This window comes from Lycium barbarum, chromosome 7, assembly GCF_019175385.1.
Source record: "Lycium barbarum isolate Lr01 chromosome 7, ASM1917538v2, whole genome shotgun sequence".
NCBI lineage: Eukaryota > Viridiplantae > Streptophyta > Magnoliopsida > Solanales > Solanaceae > Lycium > Lycium barbarum.
Genome location: NC_083343.1, coordinates 21,105,028 through 21,126,303, shown reverse-complemented (window position 1 = coordinate 21,126,303; position 21,276 = coordinate 21,105,028). Strand labels below are relative to the sequence as shown.

General features: G+C 35.4%; 3 protein-coding genes and 2 long non-coding RNA genes across 5 annotated transcripts; 2 read left to right on the top strand and 3 right to left on the bottom strand.

Moving 5' to 3' along the window:
* The first annotated feature begins 7,914 nt into the window (after window positions 1-7,914).
* LOC132602203 (uncharacterized) lies at window positions 7,915-9,808 on the top strand. Its single transcript, XR_009567654.1, has 2 exons — window positions 7,915-9,010; window positions 9,544-9,808. It is a non-coding gene; the product is annotated as an uncharacterized LOC132602203 (long non-coding RNA).
* Window positions 9,809-11,448: 1,640 nt separating this feature from the next.
* LOC132601372 (putative late blight resistance protein homolog R1B-8) lies at window positions 11,449-14,444 on the bottom strand. The gene is made up of 3 exons (XM_060314469.1): window positions 13,110-14,444; window positions 12,231-12,290; window positions 11,449-11,526 (listed from the first exon to the last, which is right to left on the bottom strand). The coding sequence occupies exons 1-3, from the start codon at window positions 14,442-14,444 to the stop codon at window positions 11,449-11,451; spliced, it is 1,473 nt and encodes a 490-aa protein (XP_060170452.1).
* On the bottom strand, window positions 13,747-15,589 carry LOC132603276 (putative disease resistance RPP13-like protein 3). Its single transcript, XM_060316258.1, has one exon. It carries the CDS (start codon window positions 15,587-15,589, stop codon window positions 15,056-15,058), a length of 534 nt encoding a protein of 177 aa, XP_060172241.1. The 3' UTR covers window positions 13,747-15,055.
* Window positions 14,540-14,962, bottom strand: LOC132601371 (putative late blight resistance protein homolog R1A-3). Its single transcript, XM_060314468.1, has one exon. It carries the CDS (start codon window positions 14,960-14,962, stop codon window positions 14,540-14,542), a length of 423 nt encoding a protein of 140 aa, XP_060170451.1.
* A 1,533-nt stretch (window positions 15,590-17,122) lies between the features above and the next one.
* LOC132602202 (uncharacterized) lies at window positions 17,123-20,531 on the top strand. The gene is made up of 4 exons (XR_009567653.1): window positions 17,123-17,345; window positions 18,449-18,514; window positions 19,435-20,098; window positions 20,207-20,531. It is a non-coding gene; the product is annotated as an uncharacterized LOC132602202 (long non-coding RNA).
* Window positions 20,532-21,276: the final 745 nt, after the last annotated feature.

The following is a 21,276-nucleotide window of genomic DNA, read 5'->3' as shown; positions in this document are numbered from 1 at the left end:
ATTAGTGCAAATTCTCTAAGGCCAAAACGCAGAACTTTACCATTTATTTCAAATGTAAAGCACCTACATGTACTGCCCCTAAGTTCTTTGACCATAAAGCACCGAAAAATCTGTGCTTGTACATCCAATTGCTGCATTCTGAGATTTTACCAAAACAAGAATTCCTAAACATATCCATCTGTGGGTCTGTTAGTTTGCCTCTAATATCTTGCGTTACATTAACATTCGTGTATCTACACATAGATGGTGCCACAGCAGGGTGCTTGGTAAACCAAAAATTTAGATACCTGAAACAACATGCCAAAAAACACGTATGATTGACAAAAAACAGTGAACACAATCAGGTAAAAAAGAGATCAACCAAAAATATATACAAATATAAAACAAAATAGTGATTGACAATGAAAAAATATAATGTAATTCAACAATATATATATATATATATATATATATATATATGAATATACTGAAAATATAATGACATATATTGACTGAATATGTAAATTACAGAACTGTAATAACTGTCAACAAAATATACACAATATACTTAAAAATCTTAAAAATTACAGTTATGGTGAAGAAAAATAAACACGAATTAACTGAAGAAACATGTGTAAAAAAATAACAATAGAAAATATACTTAAAATGCACATAAAATATAGATTTGGTTAATTCACAGATCTGTAATAACTGAACTAAAAAAAACGATGTTGACACCCAATTTTGTCCCACCTTTCCTCCGAAATATCTATTTAAGCCTCTAGTATTTTTGGCAACTTCAAAAAATAATTATGTATATTTTACTATAATTATTAGCCTCTTATTAATACCGGCGTTTCATTATTCTATTGCAGTTACTAGCTGTTATTATTATTATTATTATTATTATTATTCTTATTCTTATTGTTACCAGTATTATTATAATTCGCATTTTTATCATTTCAGCATTTTTATCAGCTTATGCACACGCATCGCATTTATCTTCGCATAATTTAATAATAGCGTTTATTTACTGTTGACTTTTAAAATATTATCGCCAGGCTATTGCGACGTTGTATAATTTTTATTTTTTATCTGAGCACTAATAAATACATATTCTATATTAGGTAATATTTTAGCACATGTTAGTATATAGTTAATTCGAATAGGTCTTGTATTTAAATTTAGAAGCCCAAAATTGGCTCTCCCATCTGCTAAGTTATTAGCCCAAATCCAAGCCCAATCAGCATAAATATTTTTTCGGACCAATCAGCCCTCATTTTATTCATCAACCCACATTTAATACCCAGCCCAAAATCAATTAGTCCACTAACCCGAAATACCTGACCCGACCCAGCTCTTTCTCTTAATCGTCCTAACCCTAAAGAAAGCTAATAGATTTGCCTCCCTCCCTTTTCTCTCTCTCCCCATCGCCTCTCTCTCATCTTTCTCTCTCCGACGCCTCTCTCTCCTCTTTCCCACCGCTCTTTCCAGTTAAACCTTCCCTTTTCTTTAGCCATGGACAGATTTGTCCCCCACCCCCCCACCCCCCATTTTCGTGCAACTTCGGAACCCTAAGGCCTATCCATTTGTCCATCTCTCCCGTGAACGACTCTGTCAATGGCAGAGCCAAGTTTGGCTTCATCCCCATTTTGAAAAAAGTTTGACTCTCATTTCTCAAAATCAGAAGGTTGTGAGTCTATTCTAAGCAAAACTCATTTTTTTCACTGTTGTATCAACACAAGTAGGTAAAAGCAACTCACACTTTAATTCAGTTTCAGTCCCTTTAGCCGAATGGAAGTAAAATCTCTGTTCGTCTCTGCTCTTTCTGATTTTTCGTTCAAATCTACACAGTTTTCTTTTGACTCATTTCAGAATCCTAATCTCAATTCCCGCCTAAAATTAAAAACCCCAGCAAACCCTAGAAAAAACCCTATAAATAGTTGCTAGTTGAGTCGTTTAAAGGAGGTTTTTCCTTTTCCAGCCGCCTAAAATTCCCCTAAAAATATAAGTTTTTTTTTTCTTAATACTGCTTGATATTCATCTAAAATACAAAGTCTTTTTATGCTCTTTCCAACTCTGTTACCATTTCAAATATGAGTGCATGCAAGATTCGTAGTGTTCGGGCATAAATTTAAGACCCCCGCCCCTGTTCGCTGCACCTGGAAAAGGTCAGTAACTCTTTTTTGGCATTGGTTTCTGTTTTAACTATTTGCAGTTGATTCTGTTGGGTTAGTTCATTTTATGATCAGGCATGCTCTATATGTCATTTTAGTCAGATAAGTTTATTAGCGTAGTGTTCATAGCAAGATTTAAGTGCTATTATAAGTCTAAGATGGTATTTTCAGAAAAGCTAAAGGCATTTAAATTTAGTTGGCATCTATGAATTTGTACTAGTGCTCTGTTGAGTGTTGTAATGGTGTTTGAAGTCCCCTGTTGACAAAATCTGTCAGTCATGTGCCGTATGACCCTGTATGTGATTCTGTATGCTTGCTTCCATTAAATGTATGTTTGTTTGCTTCTGTTTAGGTCCATTAAGCTAGAAGTTGACGTATAAAATTTTATGGGAATAAGTCAGCCTGGATGTTGTCTGGTTTCAGTTTATTGAATTTTAAAGGGTTTCCTGTAAGAGCATACGTAAAAAGAGGTTTAGTCTCAGATACAGGTCTTGTCTTGTTTGGTTTTAGGATGGTTCAAATCTATTAAAGTCCAGTAGAAACGCTTATCCAGTAATTAAAAAAGCTTTCAGTTTAAGTAGTCTCTCTTTCGATTGGCATATCAGTGGCCTTTCCTTTCTTTTCTCCCCATTCTGTTAAGGGATTCTAGTAATGGATTAGCATGTTCTCCTCTAAGGATTATCTCTGTGCTGAGAAGTTAATTGCTACCAAAATTGTTGATTTGATTAGTTTAAGGCAGTCATTTGGACAAACTAATGTCTAGTTCAGGAGAGGACTATCTTGAAATATGTTTTGTCATTCTGTAAGCTAACTTTGTTTGGGGTTGGTTTCGTAGTTTTCAAAGTGCATTATTCATTAATGCTAAAAATCTGGTTGAAATGTCTATCATCTATGCTGCTTTGTTGAAATCTGAAGCATATATCCATTTCCTTTCAAGTAAATTACTGTGAACTGTATCGTCTAGTTCTCTCGCTGCTATCTGGTTTAAGTAAATAGATTAGGGGACAAATATGAGTAGTATATAAATCCAAGGATAAGTTATTTGTAATTTCATTTTTTTTTTTGTGCCTCTCTTGCAACTCCTCTATTATGGTTTAAGAATTTGAATGATTTGGTTAAGATAGCAAAGGGTGCGTTCTTGTATTTTTATCAAATGAGTTTCCTGATCGTTAATATGTTAATGTATGTTTAAGTTGAAACAAAGAGCAACATTTATTTGAACACCTGGAAATGATTGGTTAGATTTAAATGAGTCGTGCTCTAACTTAAGGTACATGATTAACAATTGATAAGTGAACATAATCCTTTTTCTATTTCCCCTCCATCACTTGTAAAATTGCTGAATGCTAACTGAGATAGTCTTGGTTAAGAAAATGCTTGCCATTCCATTGGATTATCTGTGTATGAACTTCTGCCCTACTGTGTTTTGGGCCTGCTTCACTTTTTCTCTTGTGTTTTGACACGTTTTGGGCCTGTTTCCATTCTTGTGATTGTTATCATTCTAACTGGGCCTGCACCCATTCTTATTGTGACTGTTCTGTTTGGTAGTTGGGCTTTACTGCCCGTTTCTTCATATGTCACTTAGTTTCGGTTGCAAGTTTTTATATTTTGGGCTGAATATGTCTTTTGCACATGTTAATTATCTTTAAGTTTCTCTTTCTTGCACACTATAAAATTATATCATTGTTCTAATTCTTTTCTTTTTCTTTTCTTTTGCATGACATCCGGGATTGCAAGGAGTCTCAAACGAGACTCGATTCCGCCGCAAGATCAAACGATCTCATTGCTCCATCCGTGTTCCTAGTCCACAGAATTCGGCTAAAAAAATGATTGAGAAAGGCTGCTGCGTTTTTAGCATATCGTATATGTGTTTATTTAATTACGTTTGTGGACGATTATTTAGCTCCTTTAGAATAATTAATTTAGTGGGGATTAATTGGGACATGAATGAGCGAGTGGATGATGAAATAAAAAATATGATTTTTATATGGGCTGCTTTTGAAGTGGCAAATTAATTTTAAGAATGGACATTATTTCTATATAACCATAGAAGTATTAGCATCCATATTTTGAAAGAAAATCAGTTTTCAATGTTTTCGAAGCCTTCATTTTCGCTAAGTGTCTAAATTAATCAAGGAAGGTTTGTTTGTAAAGTTTTTTATTTTTTATTTTTTTTGCATTAGCCATTTATCTATCTTATTTGGCTATTCAACATATTTTTAGTTTGTTAAAATTAATACTTCGCCATCTGAGTTATTTCAAATATTCATTAAAATGCTGCATAAACTCGCATTTTCTTCCATTTATATGCAAATTATTATATTTTATACAAATCTTATTTTAACTAGCATTATTATTTAAAGCCTTAGCAACATTTACAAATTTTATTTTGAATGGCATTTGAAGTCTCCTTTTATGTAAATTATTATATTTTCTACAAGTCTTATTCTAAATGGCATTTTTATTTAAAGTCTTAGCAATATTTATAAGTATTATTTTAAATAGCATTATTATATTTTTCTTTAAAACCTTAGCAACATTTCCAAGCCATTTTCTTAAGATTTAAATATTATATTTGTGTCTTTAACCTTAATTAATTAATCTAAGTTTGGCCAGATAACCGTAATTAATGGATTCTAAAGGATGCCTAACCCCTTCCCTTTAGGATAATCAAGAACCCTTACCGAGAATCATAAGTTAAGCAGACCATTAACGGAGGTTTAGTTAGTTTTACCTTAGTTAATAACTACGTGCCCTAATTCACCTTTAAAATTAATTAGGTGGCGACTCCTTAAGTAAAATAATATAGGAATCACCAATATGTTGTACTCCTACGTTAACCCGTTTAAATGGGGTATAACAAACGAACTAAATATACTGAAAATACAACATAAATATACCTCTTCATCATCATCCTCATCCACATTATGTTTGGCTTTAGCAATTTTTTTGCCCTTAACATTAACAACATTGTCACCAGCCTTTCTGTTCTTTTGTTTCTCCATTTGAGAAACCTTTTTTTACTTTTTCTTGTTGTTTACTCTTCGAATCAGCATAATTCTTAGAACGCCTAGGATCGTTAATTCTTTTTGAACGATTCTCAGCATAAGAGCCTGCAATGGCAGTTTCATGTTGGAAAATTCCCAAAGAAAAATTAGGAATCTCAAATTCGGGTTCTATACCTGTATTTCTCATTGGAGTAGAAGCTTTCTTAGCCATTTCACTTGAATCTAAGAAAAAACAACCAAGAACAAACACTAATAATTAATTATTTAGAGTTGCATTCCTGATTCAAACGAAAAAAAAAACATATAGGTTAAATACACGGTGAAAATTAAAAATCAGTATAGAATCTTACCTTTTTTGGGAATTAGATTTGAATCATGAGTGAAATTAATGAGTAGTTAATTAGAGATAAAAAATAAAGTTGAAGAATTGTAAAACTGGTTTGAAATTGGAGGAAATTAAGGGATATTATGAATGATGGCGTGTATTTAGGGGGATAGGAGAGAGAGACGTTTTTGTTGGCTTAAATTTAGGGGTGTGGGAAGTTATTAGATGAGTGGTAAAAACATGGTAGCTATATGAAGTAAATATGTTATATTTTAGCTACTAAATATAATTATTGAAAATTTTAGTTATGTTCCATAAATAGATAATAATGGAACCTATGCCAAGTAAATTTTCCAAAATAAAATATCATCGGTCTCTCTTTCAGGCAAGCACTCAATCATTTCCTCTGTTGTTTCTATATTTGTGTTGTGTATTATTACATATATGTTTGATCTGTGAAGTTATACTCTCTCCATCGTTTGTCCAGAAAGAGCATTTCTTTCTATAGTTAGTAAGTTTAAGAGTACAAGATTTAAAGACTTTAATTTAAAACTAGTCTCCTTTTGTTTTTTAAATTGTATCCAATCAAATTAAGACACTTAAATTGGGACGGAGGGAGTAATACTTATGTTCTGCTCACTACAATGCTTCGAAATATAAAATAAAATTGTGAAATTTTGGTGTGTTCGGTACGAAGGAAAATGTTATCCAGGAAAATAAGTGGGGTTCTTACATATTTTCTTGTGTTTGGTTGGTAAGTAAAACTTATTGTCCTAAAAGCATTTGTATATAATTTAAACAAATACTGGGAGGTTGAAGTGGGCGGTAGGGTTGTGCGGTGGTGGAATGGGGGCTATGGCGGTAGGGTGAAGATGTACATATATAGATTTTGAATACCCTAAATACAAGAGTAGAGGTTGATTAAGTGGTATAGGGAAAAAACTCACCTTGAGGCTCCAAGTTCAAATCCCAGGCACTACATATTTATTTTTCGAACCCCTCATCCTGGATTCGCCACTGGGTGTGTTGGCGAGGACGGAGGACACAATTAATGTGGAATGTCACTTTTAGAACTTGTATTCCCTATTTCCTTATTTTTAAGTAACTTGTTTTTCTAGAGAAAATATTTTCCAAAATTTTTGACCAACCAAACATAGAAAAATTGGAAAGAAAATGTCTTCCTCAATACCGAACACACCCGTAGTACATTAGTAGAATTGTAAAAACACCACCCAATCAGGGAGAAACTTGTGGTATATTAATCGCATTTTATGGCAATAGAATTAACAGAAAAGGCTCAAATATGTCATCGAACTATCGAAAATGACTCATTTATGCCACTCGTCAATAGTTTGGCTCATTTATGTCATCGAACTATCGAAAATGACTCATTTATTTCACTCATCAATAGTTTGGCTCATTTATGCCATCGTCGTTACCAAAATGACTCATCCATGCCATTTTTTTATTAACGCCGGTTTTACAATACCAGGTATGACACGTGGCTTCCAACTAGATTATGGTTGTGGGTGGGTCGTGTGTATGGCTCGGATTTTTTATTAATTTGGGATTTAAAATTGGGCTGGTTTAAAACGACGTAGACCTCTAATTGGAGGTCACGTGTCATAACTGATATTATAAAACCGGCGTTAATGAAAAATGACATGGATGAGTCATTTTGGTAACGGAGATGACATAAATGAGCCAAACTATTGATGAGTGGCATAAATGAGTCATTTCCGATAGTTCGATGGCATAAATGAGCCAAACTATTGACGAGTGACAGCAATGAGCCATTTTCAATAGTTCGATAGCATATTTGAGCCTTTTCCGTAGAATTAATGATTTATTTCATCTTTTTTTTTTCTCTTTCGGTTTGGCAACAGCAGCAGCTGGAACATGGAAGGAATCCCTGAAAAAAAGAGCGATTTTGCAATTACTATCACAAAAAGCATTCCAAAAAGGCGTCGTCCATGGATGAAGAAGAAACGTCGTTTTAGAGTTAAACTTGGAGATGACATAGTATTCGAGATACTAACACGGCTCCCCGCCAAGTCTCTTATGCGATTCAAGTGTGTTTGTAAAGCTTGGTACACTTTGATTCGACACGATCTCAACTTTGTCAAGTCCCATATTACTCGTTCTCATGTCCGTCCTTCAGCCACCCAAATGTTGTTTCAACTGAATATTCGTTCTCCTTCTGACCTAGAATTTTTTCAGAGCATTTGTTTCCCCAATACACAACATTTCTCAAATATACAAGCCCTAGAAGGATTTTCCTTACAAGTTGCTCCTTAATACTTATTCAGACACAAGAGATGAGATCGTGATCTGCTCAAATCATTGCAATGGCCTCCTTTGTTTTTATGAATGTTCTAAAGTTTACTTATACAATGTCACCACAGCTGAGATGAAACCTTTTGCCATCCTCTCTAATAAGTTGTTCCCGTGGTGCTCCTAACTTGTTTTTGGGATTTGATCCGGTTAAGGAAAAATACAAATTGCTTCATTTTGTTTTACTCCATATAGCTCAACTAGATCAAGATTCTAACTCTAGGAACCAACTCCAGGAGAGAAATAGAATTAATCCAGGAAATGCCTTTTCCCAGTTATTTTGCAAGGGATTGTCTGCTCCTCAATGGACTACTTTTTTGGAGGAGTACTTCATTTGACAGTAATATCGACTACTTTGACTTCATAGAGGAGAAGTTTGGGTTTCTTTCACCCCCAGAAGGAAGGAGTTTTTTCCCTCCTAATAGGCCACAAACAACATTGTGGGGAAAGCTGGTTTGGTGTTGGTCCTACTTTGGGAAAAAATATAATGTGCGCAACTCCTATTTCATGTCTGATGATGACGTTAACAATGTTTTTATGAAATTTAACCTTGACGATTCCAATTTAAAGAAGGCTGCCTTGCTTGAAGCAGAATCGAGTACTGACAAGCCAAAGTTTGTTTTAGCGACAGCAAGCCTTATTAGTGCCCCAGCTACTCTGGTGTTCCCCAATCATTTGTCGTTAAGACATGTTAGCAGTTTTATTGAGAACATTACCCCATTAACGTCTATTATTGAGGTTTAACTTTGAAAATCAATGTGGTGATTCTCCTTAGCACTAGTGGATTAAATGGAGGTAGATATATGGTCTCTATAGATATGTGGTTATGGACCTCCATGGTGGTACATGCTATATCAAATAGTCTTCCTATCTCATGTTTGTCAGTCTTGGACCTACTTTCCCTATTTTTGATTACGGAACTCTGCCTTCACTCAGCTCTAAGTTAATGATTTTTTTTTTTTTGGGAACCTGCAGTCACTACCCTTCGGGTGCGCACAGGGCAAACCTTAAGTTAATGATTACAGCTCGCTTTCTCATGATTGTGATTCCAACTGGAAGTGCCAGTGCTGAGTTTGTGTTTATAACTTCAATACTGAAATGGGATCAACAATAAATTCTACATCTTCGTCTGGGGACTTCTTATGAAACAGTATACGGTGACAGATTATGATGGTTCTGCCTATATGGTGAGCTTGCTTTCTCTTTGTTTGCCGTGATATGAGATTATTGTGCAGTAGAGCTTTTTTAAAACTCCTTAACTACTGCGGCCCTTCAAATTGCAAAACATGTGATGATAAATTGCTGTTCCATGCAATCCGCGTCCCAGCTCTGAATTTGTTATGAGATAAGGCTTAGCAGACATCAAGACAGGAGTCCTGTATGCAGCAAGCTTAATTTTAATGAGATGACCCAAACCTCGAAGTGCTTAAAATTAAATAATATGGACTCCATGTCAGATTTTGGAGATTAAATGACGAGGAGAAGTACAATCAACTTAAGTTCCTCCTAATTGACTGGATAAATCTGGAGCTCGGGGAAGCTAGCAGTGCTCCAGATTTTACATTGCCTCATGGCATATTTACCATCTAAGATTGTTTAAAATTTACAGTAAACAGTCAAAGAATTTCTCCCATCCCGCTGAATATATTATGATATCCTGTATTGCTTTGGACATCATTTATCTGCTTCAAAAATGATGATGAGTCCCTTGTCCTTGTAGGGGTTGAAGTTCAAGAAAGTTGGTCATGCTAGTTAAGAGAAAATGGTGTCGATGTGTCATCTGATTACCCTCAAGCAGTGGGAAGCTTAGAATGGGAGATGATGCAAATTATTAACTCAGATCTCTTTTCTGTTCCTTATGACTAATAGGGCCTAAATTTTATGTGGGACATGTTGCTAATGAATGGATGGCTTGTTATGATGGCATGCGTATTTTGTACTGTTATCTTCCTCAATATGAATGCATATTAGATCCTTGTGTTCTATGTTCTGCAGTCTTGGAGAGTTCCATGCCATATTAGTTTGATTTATTCAGCATGCTTTGTTTTGATCAAAATGTCGTGGGCTTGACCAACGGTGCTACAACCTTTCATCTCAGTGGACTGGCCATACATCTTCAGTTCAAGTTATATGTTCTGCTTCATTGAATTTAGCTCTAATCTTTCTCTCCAAATTTTTGATTTCTCCATGATTATAATTTCTAATGCAAGAATCCTCTTAAGAATGTTTTCAAAATAATTAGCTATATATCAAGAAGAGATTCCGACAACTCTCTTATATAAGACATGGTTTCCACTGCGGGAGTTTGAATAAGAGAGACCATAGCAACATAAGTCGTAACTCTCAGCATCATGATTTGGAAGTATTATAACAACATAAAAGCAGAAAACCGTTCATCTTCAAAAGCAGTAAAAGTTATTACAGAGCTTTGGAGGGAGATTGGAAGCTATGAAATGCTCTACTGCAGCTGCCTGCCTGTAGAAACCCAAAATCAATGCATTGTAAGAAGGGGAAAAAAAACATATATAGAGAATCAGATTGAAAAATGGAGGGATTAAATGCAGCATCAAGTTCTTGGGAGGGCAGGTGAGTAGAGAAAACAACTTGTCACATGATAGTTCAAGCTTAGTCTAGTTTACTCTTAAAATGAATAAGCCTGTTGGTCTCTTTGGCTTTTGTTTCACTATAATATTGGCTTATTTTTATTACCAAGAAGTAGCGGAGCTCAGGATAAATATGTCTGGGGAAAATATAGATTGCATTCTTCAATTTCACATGCAGAACACTCCCTTTTCTATAGTTTTCAAATTCTTCAATTCTCCTTTACAAGATTGTATAGTTTTAGTTACATTTTAACTGTAAAATTAGAGTAAGGAATTGTTATGTTTCGGAGAAATAGATGGAGCTATGTAATGAAGTTTGTGTCATTACAAAATGGAGATTAAAAACAGTTATATCAAGAACTTAAACGTGGACGATATCACAATAGTTTTTCTGGTCCTGTCTATGAGTTGTAATCCACTAATTGTACTTGTTAATCAACTTGATTTTCTGCGTTTCTTTTTTATTCATATGAAAATATTTTCAACTTTCTAAAATGAAGCATTTTTCAGTAAATTTAACCAAACACAAACTGTTACTCTCCCAATGTACTTTCTGAATAAAAATACTTCTGATAGGAGATACTTTTCGGCCAAATAGGCTCAGTCTCTGGCTACTCAATTTTCTTCTTCTTAGTAAATACCAAAAAAATAATAATAACAAATCGGAAAGGTCATGTCCCGGTTATACAATAATATCCTCGACTGCTGTAGGCCATCTTTTTTTCCACAAAGGATCTTTCAGTGTTTCTGCAATAGTATACATATTTTCATCAAAAGGGAAACCTCGCAGGCGTAAGTGCCCCAGGGGGTGTTGAGGGGGAGGGACGCATGTTATTGAACTACTGTCTATAATTTGCTGAACTTTCACTCCTTAGTTACAACAGAAGAATATCAAGCAACTAGTCAAGGAGCAGCAAATTTCTATGTTGTCCAGCAAAATATGTCTGCTTTGGTTGCAGGATTTGAGAGAAGAATCTTAATATACACTCGGCATGGCTGAGATTGAACTGCTTCTTGCTTGATCATTTGGTGAAATTGCTTTGTCCAGTTACCATTTCTAGCTCATCTATGTATAGCTTCTCATTTGGCACAAAAGGATCCTACACCCACAGGTCAATAAGAAATATTAGAGAGTCAAGAGTCACGACAACTTGATAACATGTACCTCAGGTAATCAACATATATGTATATATCAAGCTGGCAAGTCATACAGAATCCAACAAACTGACCGTGCATTCAGTTCAGGATGATCATAAAGGTACACCAGGTGGCCTATCCAACAATTCATGCTGGAAAGCTATATACTGTAAGCAAATAGTAAAATATCTTATGTTAGTTGAATTGAGAATAGCAAGTTATTTTATATCACTTGAAAGAAGATATAAGGTCAAGAGATCTAAAACAAGTGACCCAAGCCTTGAGAATCAAAACTGAAAACAAACAAAGCCAAATTTATTTAAAGACAGCAACGCTAAAACATAAATAGAAAATTAACTCTCTTTCATCAAGCCAGTTTATTTCTTGCAACAACCTTCAAATTAAGACGCACAAGCCATTAGAAATTTTTCAAAGTTCATTACGGTACATAGCCATCCTAGAAAGTGGAGAAAACAACTATCGCTTTTGTTATTACTTAATGACACCCAACTAACAATTGCATTACTGCGATACAGACTGACTTCATTTTCATGTCACTAGCAACCAAAGCAACACATTAAAGAGATGGTCTAAAAACTGAGCTTTCTTCTCATTAACCATGTGATCAAAATCTTAAGAGCGAGATTTCCCTGAGTTCAATGCCTACCTTTTCTCTTCTCCTTTTTTCGTTTTTTTGTTTCTCTGTATAACATTTGTTCAGTTCCACCTGATATAAAATACGAAAAAAGAGAGGAGAAAAGCTACAAGGAACATGTACTTGAGTGAGGTAATCAACATATATGTATTAGACCATCTATGAACCTGGCAAGTCATACTGAATCCAACAAACTGACCACGCATTAAAGTCAGGATGATTCTAAAGGTGCCCGGGGTGACCTATCCATCTTGGTTTTTTCAGGCATTGTTTGAGGCAACTGCAGTAGAGCATTTCACAGCGGCTAATTTCCCTCTAAAGCTCTGTAAGAATTTGATGCTTCAACTTTTATTGCTTTTGAAGAAGATTGATTTTCTGCTTTTATGTCTTCTATGTTGTTATAATACTTCCAAAACAATGATGCTCAGATTTATGACTTATGTTGCTATTGTTCTCTTATTCAAACTCTGGAGCAACTCCACCATGTCCCACATAAAGTTAGGTCCTACTTTAGTTGCTAATGAACAAGTTACAAACAATCTCCCATCCTAAGCTTCCTATGTCAGCACCATTTTCTGTCAACTAGCATGCTAGATTTCTTTAAGTTAACGTCAATACCTTGAAGGAGAAGGAACTCATCATGACTTTTGAAGCAGATAAATGATGTCCAATGCAATACAGGATATCATAATATATTCACTGGGTTGGGAACTTCTTTGACTATTACTGTAAATTCTAAACTATCATCAGTACTTAAATGGTAAATATGTTTTGAGGCAGTGTAAAAGAAGAAGCGGAGCACATAAAATAAAGGCAGAGAAAATGATTAAGCTGACTAGCGAGCAATGATCTGAGGCAGTATGAGCCTTAACAACAATTATGGATGTGGACACTAAGGATCTCGTTTCCCATGCTCTCTTGATCTTCTTGAATTTCTTTCACAGATTTTGCAGCAGAAATGCTGCAATCGTCCAATTTTAATGATTCCAAGGAACAAATTTCCCCATCGTCTTTAGGAATCTCCTCCAGGTATCTGCATCTTTTCACAACTAGGCACTGCAGATTTGGAAAGTTGACACTGCCAGCTTCCCAGTGCTCCAGATTTGTCCAATCGATTAGGAGGAACTTAAGCTGATTGAACTTCTCCTCATCATTTAATATCCAAACTCCACCATAGAATCCATTTCTTTTAATTATAAGCGCTTCAAGGTTTGGCAACGTCATCATGTTTGCCATGTCTTCCCATGGTAAGTAGGTCCTTTTCAAAGTCAACCTCTTCAGAGATATAGGCAAAGCATACTTGCACGGGATTGGGGGTTGGTTTATTCCATAGCAGATGACCTTCAATATTTCAAGTTTATTTAAACAGGAAATATTATTTAAGCGATGGGAAATTTTCTTCCTCTCGCATTCTCTCCAATTTCCAGAAATTTTCAGCCTCTTGAGATTTGGAATAGCAGAAAAAAATTCACTAGTAGAGCTGGAAAAGCATAGACAGGAAAATTCCTCCAGATTTTGTAGCTTGAAACCAGACTGTATCTTACTTGATGGAATCTGGAAAGAAAAAAAGTTACTGACATGAAGATGCCTTAAATGTTTCTTCTCCCAGATTGCTGCAGGTATATTTGGAGTTTTATCACCCCGGTAACCAAAAATCAAGGTCTGCAGATTATAAAGCTCTGACACTAACCGGTGAAGATCATCGTAACAGTTGAATTGAAGGTATCTGAGATGTACTAATTTTGTTATCTCAAGTGGAAAATCTTCAAATGTAAAATCGAGAATTGCCAACACTCTAAGTAGTTTGAAGCGCGCGAAAAGAGGAACTTGTTTAGAACCTAGTCCATGGAAGAAGTGCACAGTGCGGGTGAGATCACTTGATGATGACTCCAAGAAATCAGCCTGATAAATGCCTGAATGGAAACTGTATCGACGAACCTGGCGCATCTCTGCTGAAGGATTTTTAGTAACCTGCAGGAGTTTCTCTTTCTCAGCTTCTCTTAAAATCAAGTCACGAACCAGATCATGGACACCACATGTTCTCACCTCACTATTCCATCTTCTCTTCTTAACCATTATGAGATTCCTACTAACAATATCCTCCAAGCAATCTCTTCCCACTTCTTCCAGCGTTTTGAGCATTTCTTTCCCTAGAAAACCCTCAGAAACCCATAAATTGATCAATGTCTCTATGTTAACATCACTATCTTCTGGAAAGATTCCCATATAGAGGAAACATGGTTTAATATGATTAGGTAATTAATCGTAACTCATAGCAAGCACTCCTAGACATTTATCGGATTCATTACCAACAACTTTACTTACACTTTTGGCAACTTCCTTCCAATTTCTCTCGCCCTAGCAATTTTAGAGAGATGCCCCGCAAGCACTAGAAGAGCTAAAGCTAGTCCTTGGAATTTTTGTGCTATTTGCTTCCCTATTTCCTCTAATCCAGGAGGACAAACCTGTTGTACCCCAAACACCTTCTCATGAAGTAACTTCCAACTTTCATCTAAATTCAAGAGGCTCATCTCATGAGGAGGGCTGTTGGGGTCAGCATGCATAGCCACATGTCTGAGCCTGCTAGTCAAAATAATTCGACTCCCATTGTTGTCGTCCGGAAGAATTCTTGACATAAAATCCCAGACGACATTGCTCCAAATATCATCCAAGACTACAAGATACCTCTTCTTCATTAACCTTTTGCGTATTTTATCCATCAGCTGATCATCGGTCTCTTTCATCTCAATTAAAATCAACTTATTGTTAGCCTCTTCTTTGTTCTCATTTAAAATCAACTGACCATCAGTCTCTTCTTTGTTCTCATTTAAAATCAACTAACCATCAGTCTCTTCCTTGTTCTCATTTAAAATCAACTGATCATCAGTCTCTTCTTTGTTCTCATTTAAAATCAATTGATCCTCAGTCTCTTCTTTGTTCTCATTTAAAATACATGAAACAACACTCAACAATAAATCTCTAATCTTATACTCTTGAGATATTGTCAGCCAAATGTGGATATCAAAGCGATTTATGATTTGAGGATCGTCGTATGCTTTTCTAGCAAGAGTTGTTTTTCCGATCCCGCCCATTCCCAGAATGGGGATGATTTCTCGAGTAGAAGGGGGCCCTGTCAGCCTTCTCATGATTTTCATCAAGTCGTCTTCAAGACCCACAACAACTGTGTCTAGATTTAGATTTGCAACACGTCTAGATGATGAATGGCCAAGTAGTTGCAGATTCTCATTCTCTGAATCACCATCACTATAGACTTTATTTGAAATGAAACTACTTCCCATCACCTCCCTCTTTAGAGCATCAATCTTTTCTACAAGTGGAGGCAAGGTTTCACATAATGCTTTGCTTGCCATCGTTCGATCCAGTTGATTAATTTCGTATATCTTTAGTTCAATCACATCCTCTGCTTCATTAACTGCATTTCTAATTTTTCTCTCCACCTCCTTAACCTTACAATGGTGCCTTCTCTTGCTAGTGTTCTCAAGAATTTTTTGGAGTCCGCCATTTTTCTTGTTTCATCACTTATCCAATGTGGCTTTAGCTGCACGAGTTGCTTCAAGGTTTGTATGAGAGAAATCACAGCAACATAAGCCATTTCTCTCACTAACTGTAGGAGGAAAAGAACTGCTTCAGTGATGATTTAGCTGGAAATAAACTGTTGAACGCTTCTGCAGATTGATTCAAACAAAACCTGCCAAAAATCAAATATCAGCACTGCAGTTTGTTCTTAGAATAAAAATGTGAGAAATCATAAGACCAGATCTCCCAAATAAAGAAGAAATGAAATCAAAGGTGAACTTCGACTAAAGAAAATGAATTTAATTTTCTTTAATTTTAATTTTCTCCTATATAAGTGAATTAGGAAAAGGAAGGGAAGACAAGAGAGTATTAAGTTGGAATAAAAAGAAAGGACACGCGAGCTCAAAAATGAATCTGAATCTCTCTTTGCAGCTTCCTTAAATATTTAAACACGCATGAATATTTAGATCCTAGTGACGCCTTTTATATCCGAGTAGGCCTAGGCCGGAGGCAGACAACGTCACTAGTGGGGTACGCTGTTACATAAGATATCCTCACAAGAATCATATCATATCATATCATATCATATATCTCATCTCATATATTATTATAAAAGTGGGAAGCCCCAAAATTAAAAGTTAAAATATCATAATACCCTTCAAAGGTTGATTGACTTAAATTACCACTCATCCTAAAAACAAAATCTACACATATAACCTAGGATGCATGTGCTTATTCATGAATTACGTTTGAACATTGAAGGATTTGTAATTTATTGTGTTATTAATGTTAAGTCATGCAAAAAGTTATTTTAAACTCCTTATAATGAAGAATATATGGCTGATATTTATCCCTTCGAACATCAAAGCATTACCAATTCGTTATGTTCAAATTAAAATAGGAAGAATTTAAGGAGTTACATAAAATAATTCATAAAGACCAAATTCATTTGATTATATTTTAATAGTCATACCTCATTGATACATTGAACAGTTAAATTCATAAGGAATTTGTTACGTCCCGTATTTTTATACATTGGGACAACCCGGATTAACTATGATAATTCAAGGCCAAGATCATTCTGGGAATTGAAGTCGGGACTTTTGACCATTTGATTTTATTTTGAGATATAAGTTATATATGAAATTGTTGGCATTAAACACTTAGGAAAAATTGGGACCACAATTCATAAAATTGGAATTTAAAAATGTTGTGCAAAATGCCATGGTGGCCGTGCAAGTTGAAATGGTCCCACACCTTGTGTGGCCAATTTTAATTGGTCCAACACATTGTGTGGGCCAAGACACTTGGAGATATTTTTGTGGGACTAAAAGATGACTTTCAAGTCATCTCTCCTCATTCTAAACTTAGCAAAGAAATAAAGCAAAAAGTGAGGAGCAACTACTCCATGGTTCTCGGCCAAAGTGGAGGAAAACCAACTCCATTTTTAGCTTCTCAAAAAAATATTTCCTTGATACAAACCCACTATATTGAAGTCCCTAAGTAGCGTGGAAGTATTGTTTGGGTCATCCAATCATTAGTTGTGCCTATTTGCAAACCCTAGCCTATTGGTGGAGGTGAAGAACAAAGGTATGTTTTGCTCTTGCTTTTGTGTTGCGAACGTTTATTTCATGTTGTAGTATGTTAATATGGATGAAATTGGTGAAATATAGTATGTTGGAAGTGGAGTGTGTGCATTGTGTTCTAGCCGTGTATATGGGTGTAGAAAATGGAATTTATGAATCAATTCTTATATCATGTTAGATTGTTGGAGAGTGGGGAAGAGAAAAAAAAAATCCTCAATATATGTAAATGTGTGTAGTGTGGCCGAGTATAGCCCCAAGTTGAAGCAAAGCATGAATTGCTATCGCTTAGCGTCGTAATGGTTAATGTGATGACTTCTATGTTGGAAATGAGAATTTAATGTCCCAAATTGACATAGTAAGCGTTGCGGACTGATTTGGAGAACTTTGTCCATTTAATGCAATTCTTATATATGAGAACCTTTAACATATATATATGTGTAGTGTGGACGAATGTGAGTCCTATATTATGTCAAAGATTGCTTTACTATCGTTTAGTATTTTAGTTATCGTCGATATGAATTCTATTTGGAAATAAGTGTATAATGACTTAAGAATGATGTTGAGATAGTTGGGGCTGATCTAAGGCTTATTGTACGTTCGATGTAATTCGTATATTTTATGAGAATGATATTGTTATATTGTGGATTGTGATACAAAACATGACTTGAAAATGAGGAAAGTGAAAAGAGGGCTGCTCTCGGCTAGGTACTGTTTTCGGCCAACATTGGAGAAAAAATTTCGGACTGTTAGAAATATCATGCGAATTGTTTAGAAAGTCCTCTAATATTGTTGGTAAGGATTTGGGTTGAAAATTGAATATATGAGCTATATTGTGGCTTGAATGTAAGCCGTCGAAACGAATATTTGGGAAGTTGTCGAATGGTGTGAAAGAGAGCTACTATTATTATTTTGCCTTTCGAATTGATTATCGATGTTGCTAGGTTGGTTGTTGTTGTTGTTGTTGTTGATTTTGAGCGAGTTAAATTCTCGGGATGGCCTATTTACAGGGGAAATGCTACCGAATTTTCTGTAGAATTTAATGAATAGTTGGAATGAATGGCTTAAGGGCCCTTAGCTAATGTTTGGTATTCGTTGGCGTATTTGTAGACCTTGGGGAGCCCGAGGCGTAGATTTGGACTAGCTTTAGATTGGCTTGCTTGGAGTGCGTACGAGGTATGTAAAGCAACCTCCTTTCTTTTTGGCATGCCTTAGTTTTACATAGGCTAGATTAGAGCCTTAAGGAAATTCCAAATCTGAAATCCGAGCATGATATGGTCTATATATATTCCTTGGTACTCTTATGTATGATTTGATGAAATATGAACCTTTATGTATTTGAAACAATCGCTTTCCGAACTTTGCGCAAAAGGTTTCACTTTAAAGAACTTCGAAATTTCTGAATGTCATACCTTCCACATAAATGCTCGGGTTGCTCCAATAATTTTTATAAAAGTTTGCATTATGCATAATGAGTATGTTTTCCATAAGCGGGCCCGTTCGTGGGTCCCGCGACTTTCCTTTATGAAATTCGGAGAATCTTTGAAAGAATTTGGTATGATTATTATTCTGATTTCAAACATGATCATTTTACTTATGTTTGAACTTATGAAAATGATTTTATGCATATGACTACTCACGACTCTATTCGTGCATTCTGTTATTCCTTTCGCCGAGTCCCGGGCCGGTTCTGTTATCGTGCGCATTTTTAATATACTCCGGAGTTATGCTGTGTTTATGGTTCACCGAGCTACTCGCAAAAGAGGGTCGGGTTCCACCTATATCTGGTGTTATGCTGTGTATGGCGTTATGTTGTGATGTGATATGTGACGGGGATACGGAGATTTGAGACTTTCTGGTGTTATGCTGTGTTATGGCGCCATCGACGGGTGGGCGACCATATTCTTCTGTACCCGATGCATGACTTACATGTTTTTGAAAGCAAACAAATTTTGATATGTTGGATTTGCACTTATGTTTGATACTTCCATGTCGTTTATATCTCAGATTTGCTTTCTGTACATTCTGTTTTGCATACTCAGTACATATTTCGTACTGACCCCTTTTCTTCGGGGGGCTGCGTTTCATGCCCGCAGGTACAGACGCACAGTTTGGTGATCCACCGGTTTAGGACACCCCCTTTTTGCTGTTGGAGTGCTCTTCTCCTTTCAGAGCATATCTTTTGGTATATATTTTTGTTCGCCATGTATGTATATATATTCGTTCAGGGGTACGGCGGGACCCTGTCCCGCCATATGATTCGTTTGGTCTGTTAGAGGTCTGTAGACGTAATTGTGGGTGTGTGTGCCTACTTATGTACAGTTATGTTTATATGATTCTACTCGTTATGACAGCCTTGCCGGCTTTTTGATATATATATATATATATATATACGTTCGCACATGGTTGCGTTGAAATGTGTCTGATACAGTTTGATATGATTTGAGACGGCATATAGTACTTATGGCCGCATATGCTATTTGGATGTGATCAGATATGGATAGGTATGTCAGGGTGCCCAAGTAGGGCACTAGTCACGGCCTACGGGGTTGGGTCGTGACAGAATTAATCAGAAACCTGCAGAACTTATGCCTCTTATATATATATATATATATATATATATATATATATATATATATATATATATATATATATATATATTGTGATTCCATAAGAAAATGGCGAAACATCAAAAGGAGGATGCTTAGTTATAATTGTTTCAACCTCCTCATCAGCTTGATAGCTGCAGACTTATATCAGGTATATGTTCATTTTCTTTAGTTAGTTCTCATGAGTATTACATGAAAATGTATATTATTGTTCGTGCAATTTTTGAAGCACCATTTTCTACTGTTATTGTTCTTCCAGGATAGATACGACCAAACAGTTCAAAAGTTCAATTTAAATCATACATCAGAGAGACAGATTCAGAATTTGAAGTTTATGGGTTTCTACAACGATCTCAATTAGCATACAATAATAATTGAGTTCATATTCATATATTTATAGATATTCAGTGAACGTTTTATTTTATATACAATGTATTGACAAAAATACTGAGTTTTCGTCGACCTGCAAGTCCTACCGTACATCCGCGACTGATGTGTTGCACTTGCTAGGATACTGAATGTTGTATATAGCAGTATATCATGACACTATATCTAGATTTTTCTTCTGCAGAAGAGTTTTTTTTTTTTAACTGTGCTTCTTTGTCTTATTTACCCTTTTATTAATCTCCTTTTCCCTTTTAATTTCTTTTCAGTCCCAAAGAAAAAAATTAAACTTACCTATCTGTATGCTGAGTTCTATTTAATTGAAAGAACTCTATCCAACTAATTTCAATGGGTATAAGTTCTGTGATGACGAGCCTCAAAACCATTGTCAAGGATCTCTACTTCTATACAAATTTTGGAGGTTCAAGAAATTATTCGTTTTCCTGTCGCTTTGGTGGAACATGCATCAAAAACATATGTACCAAAATATCGTTCATAAGGAAGGATACGGTAACAGATGAATATTATATATTTGCACCTAATAATATCAAAATATATATAGTTCATTATATATTTAACCACCTAATCAAATTTGTTAGGTATGTAATTTTGCTCATTTGTCGTTCAATAAAGAAGTTATTTGAATAGTCTTATCATTCATGAGTTTCAACTTGTACTTATCCACTTTAAATTTGTTTTCATTTTTATGGAGTGTACTACTTGTATGGGACACACGTGCAACGCACGTGTCCAGATGCTAGTAGGAAATGAAATCAGACAACTCCTTATAATCAATAATTGCACAATTTCAGCGAGCCAAGTAGGTGAAAATATACCACAGTATGCATTCAAGTTCATTAGTGGAAATCCCTATCAACAGAAATTACTAAGGAAAGGACCATATACAAGTAAATTGTAAACCAGCACTATATATTGTTAAACTAT

Bases quoted from the DNA above. Each gene is read 5' to 3' on its own strand.
- LOC132603276 (XM_060316258.1), bottom strand. From the start codon at position 15,589: ATGGCAAGCAAAGCATTATGTGAAACCTTGCCTCCACTTGTAGAAAAG.
- LOC132601371 (XM_060314468.1), bottom strand. From the start codon at position 14,962: ATGAAAGAGACCGATGATCAGCTGATGGATAAAATACGCAAAAGGTTA.
- LOC132601372 (XM_060314469.1), bottom strand. From the start codon at position 14,444: ATGGGAATCTTTCCAGAAGATAGTGATGTTAACATAGAGACATTGATC. The intron at 12,291-13,109 runs GTCCACATCCAT...ATTTTATATCAG, and splicing joins TGGGAAACGAGATCCTTAGT to GTGGAACTGAACAAATGTTA. The intron at 11,527-12,230 runs GTAGGCATTGAA...CTGTGGGTGTAG, and splicing joins AAAAAAGGAGAAGAGAAAAG to GATCCTTTTGTGCCAAATGA.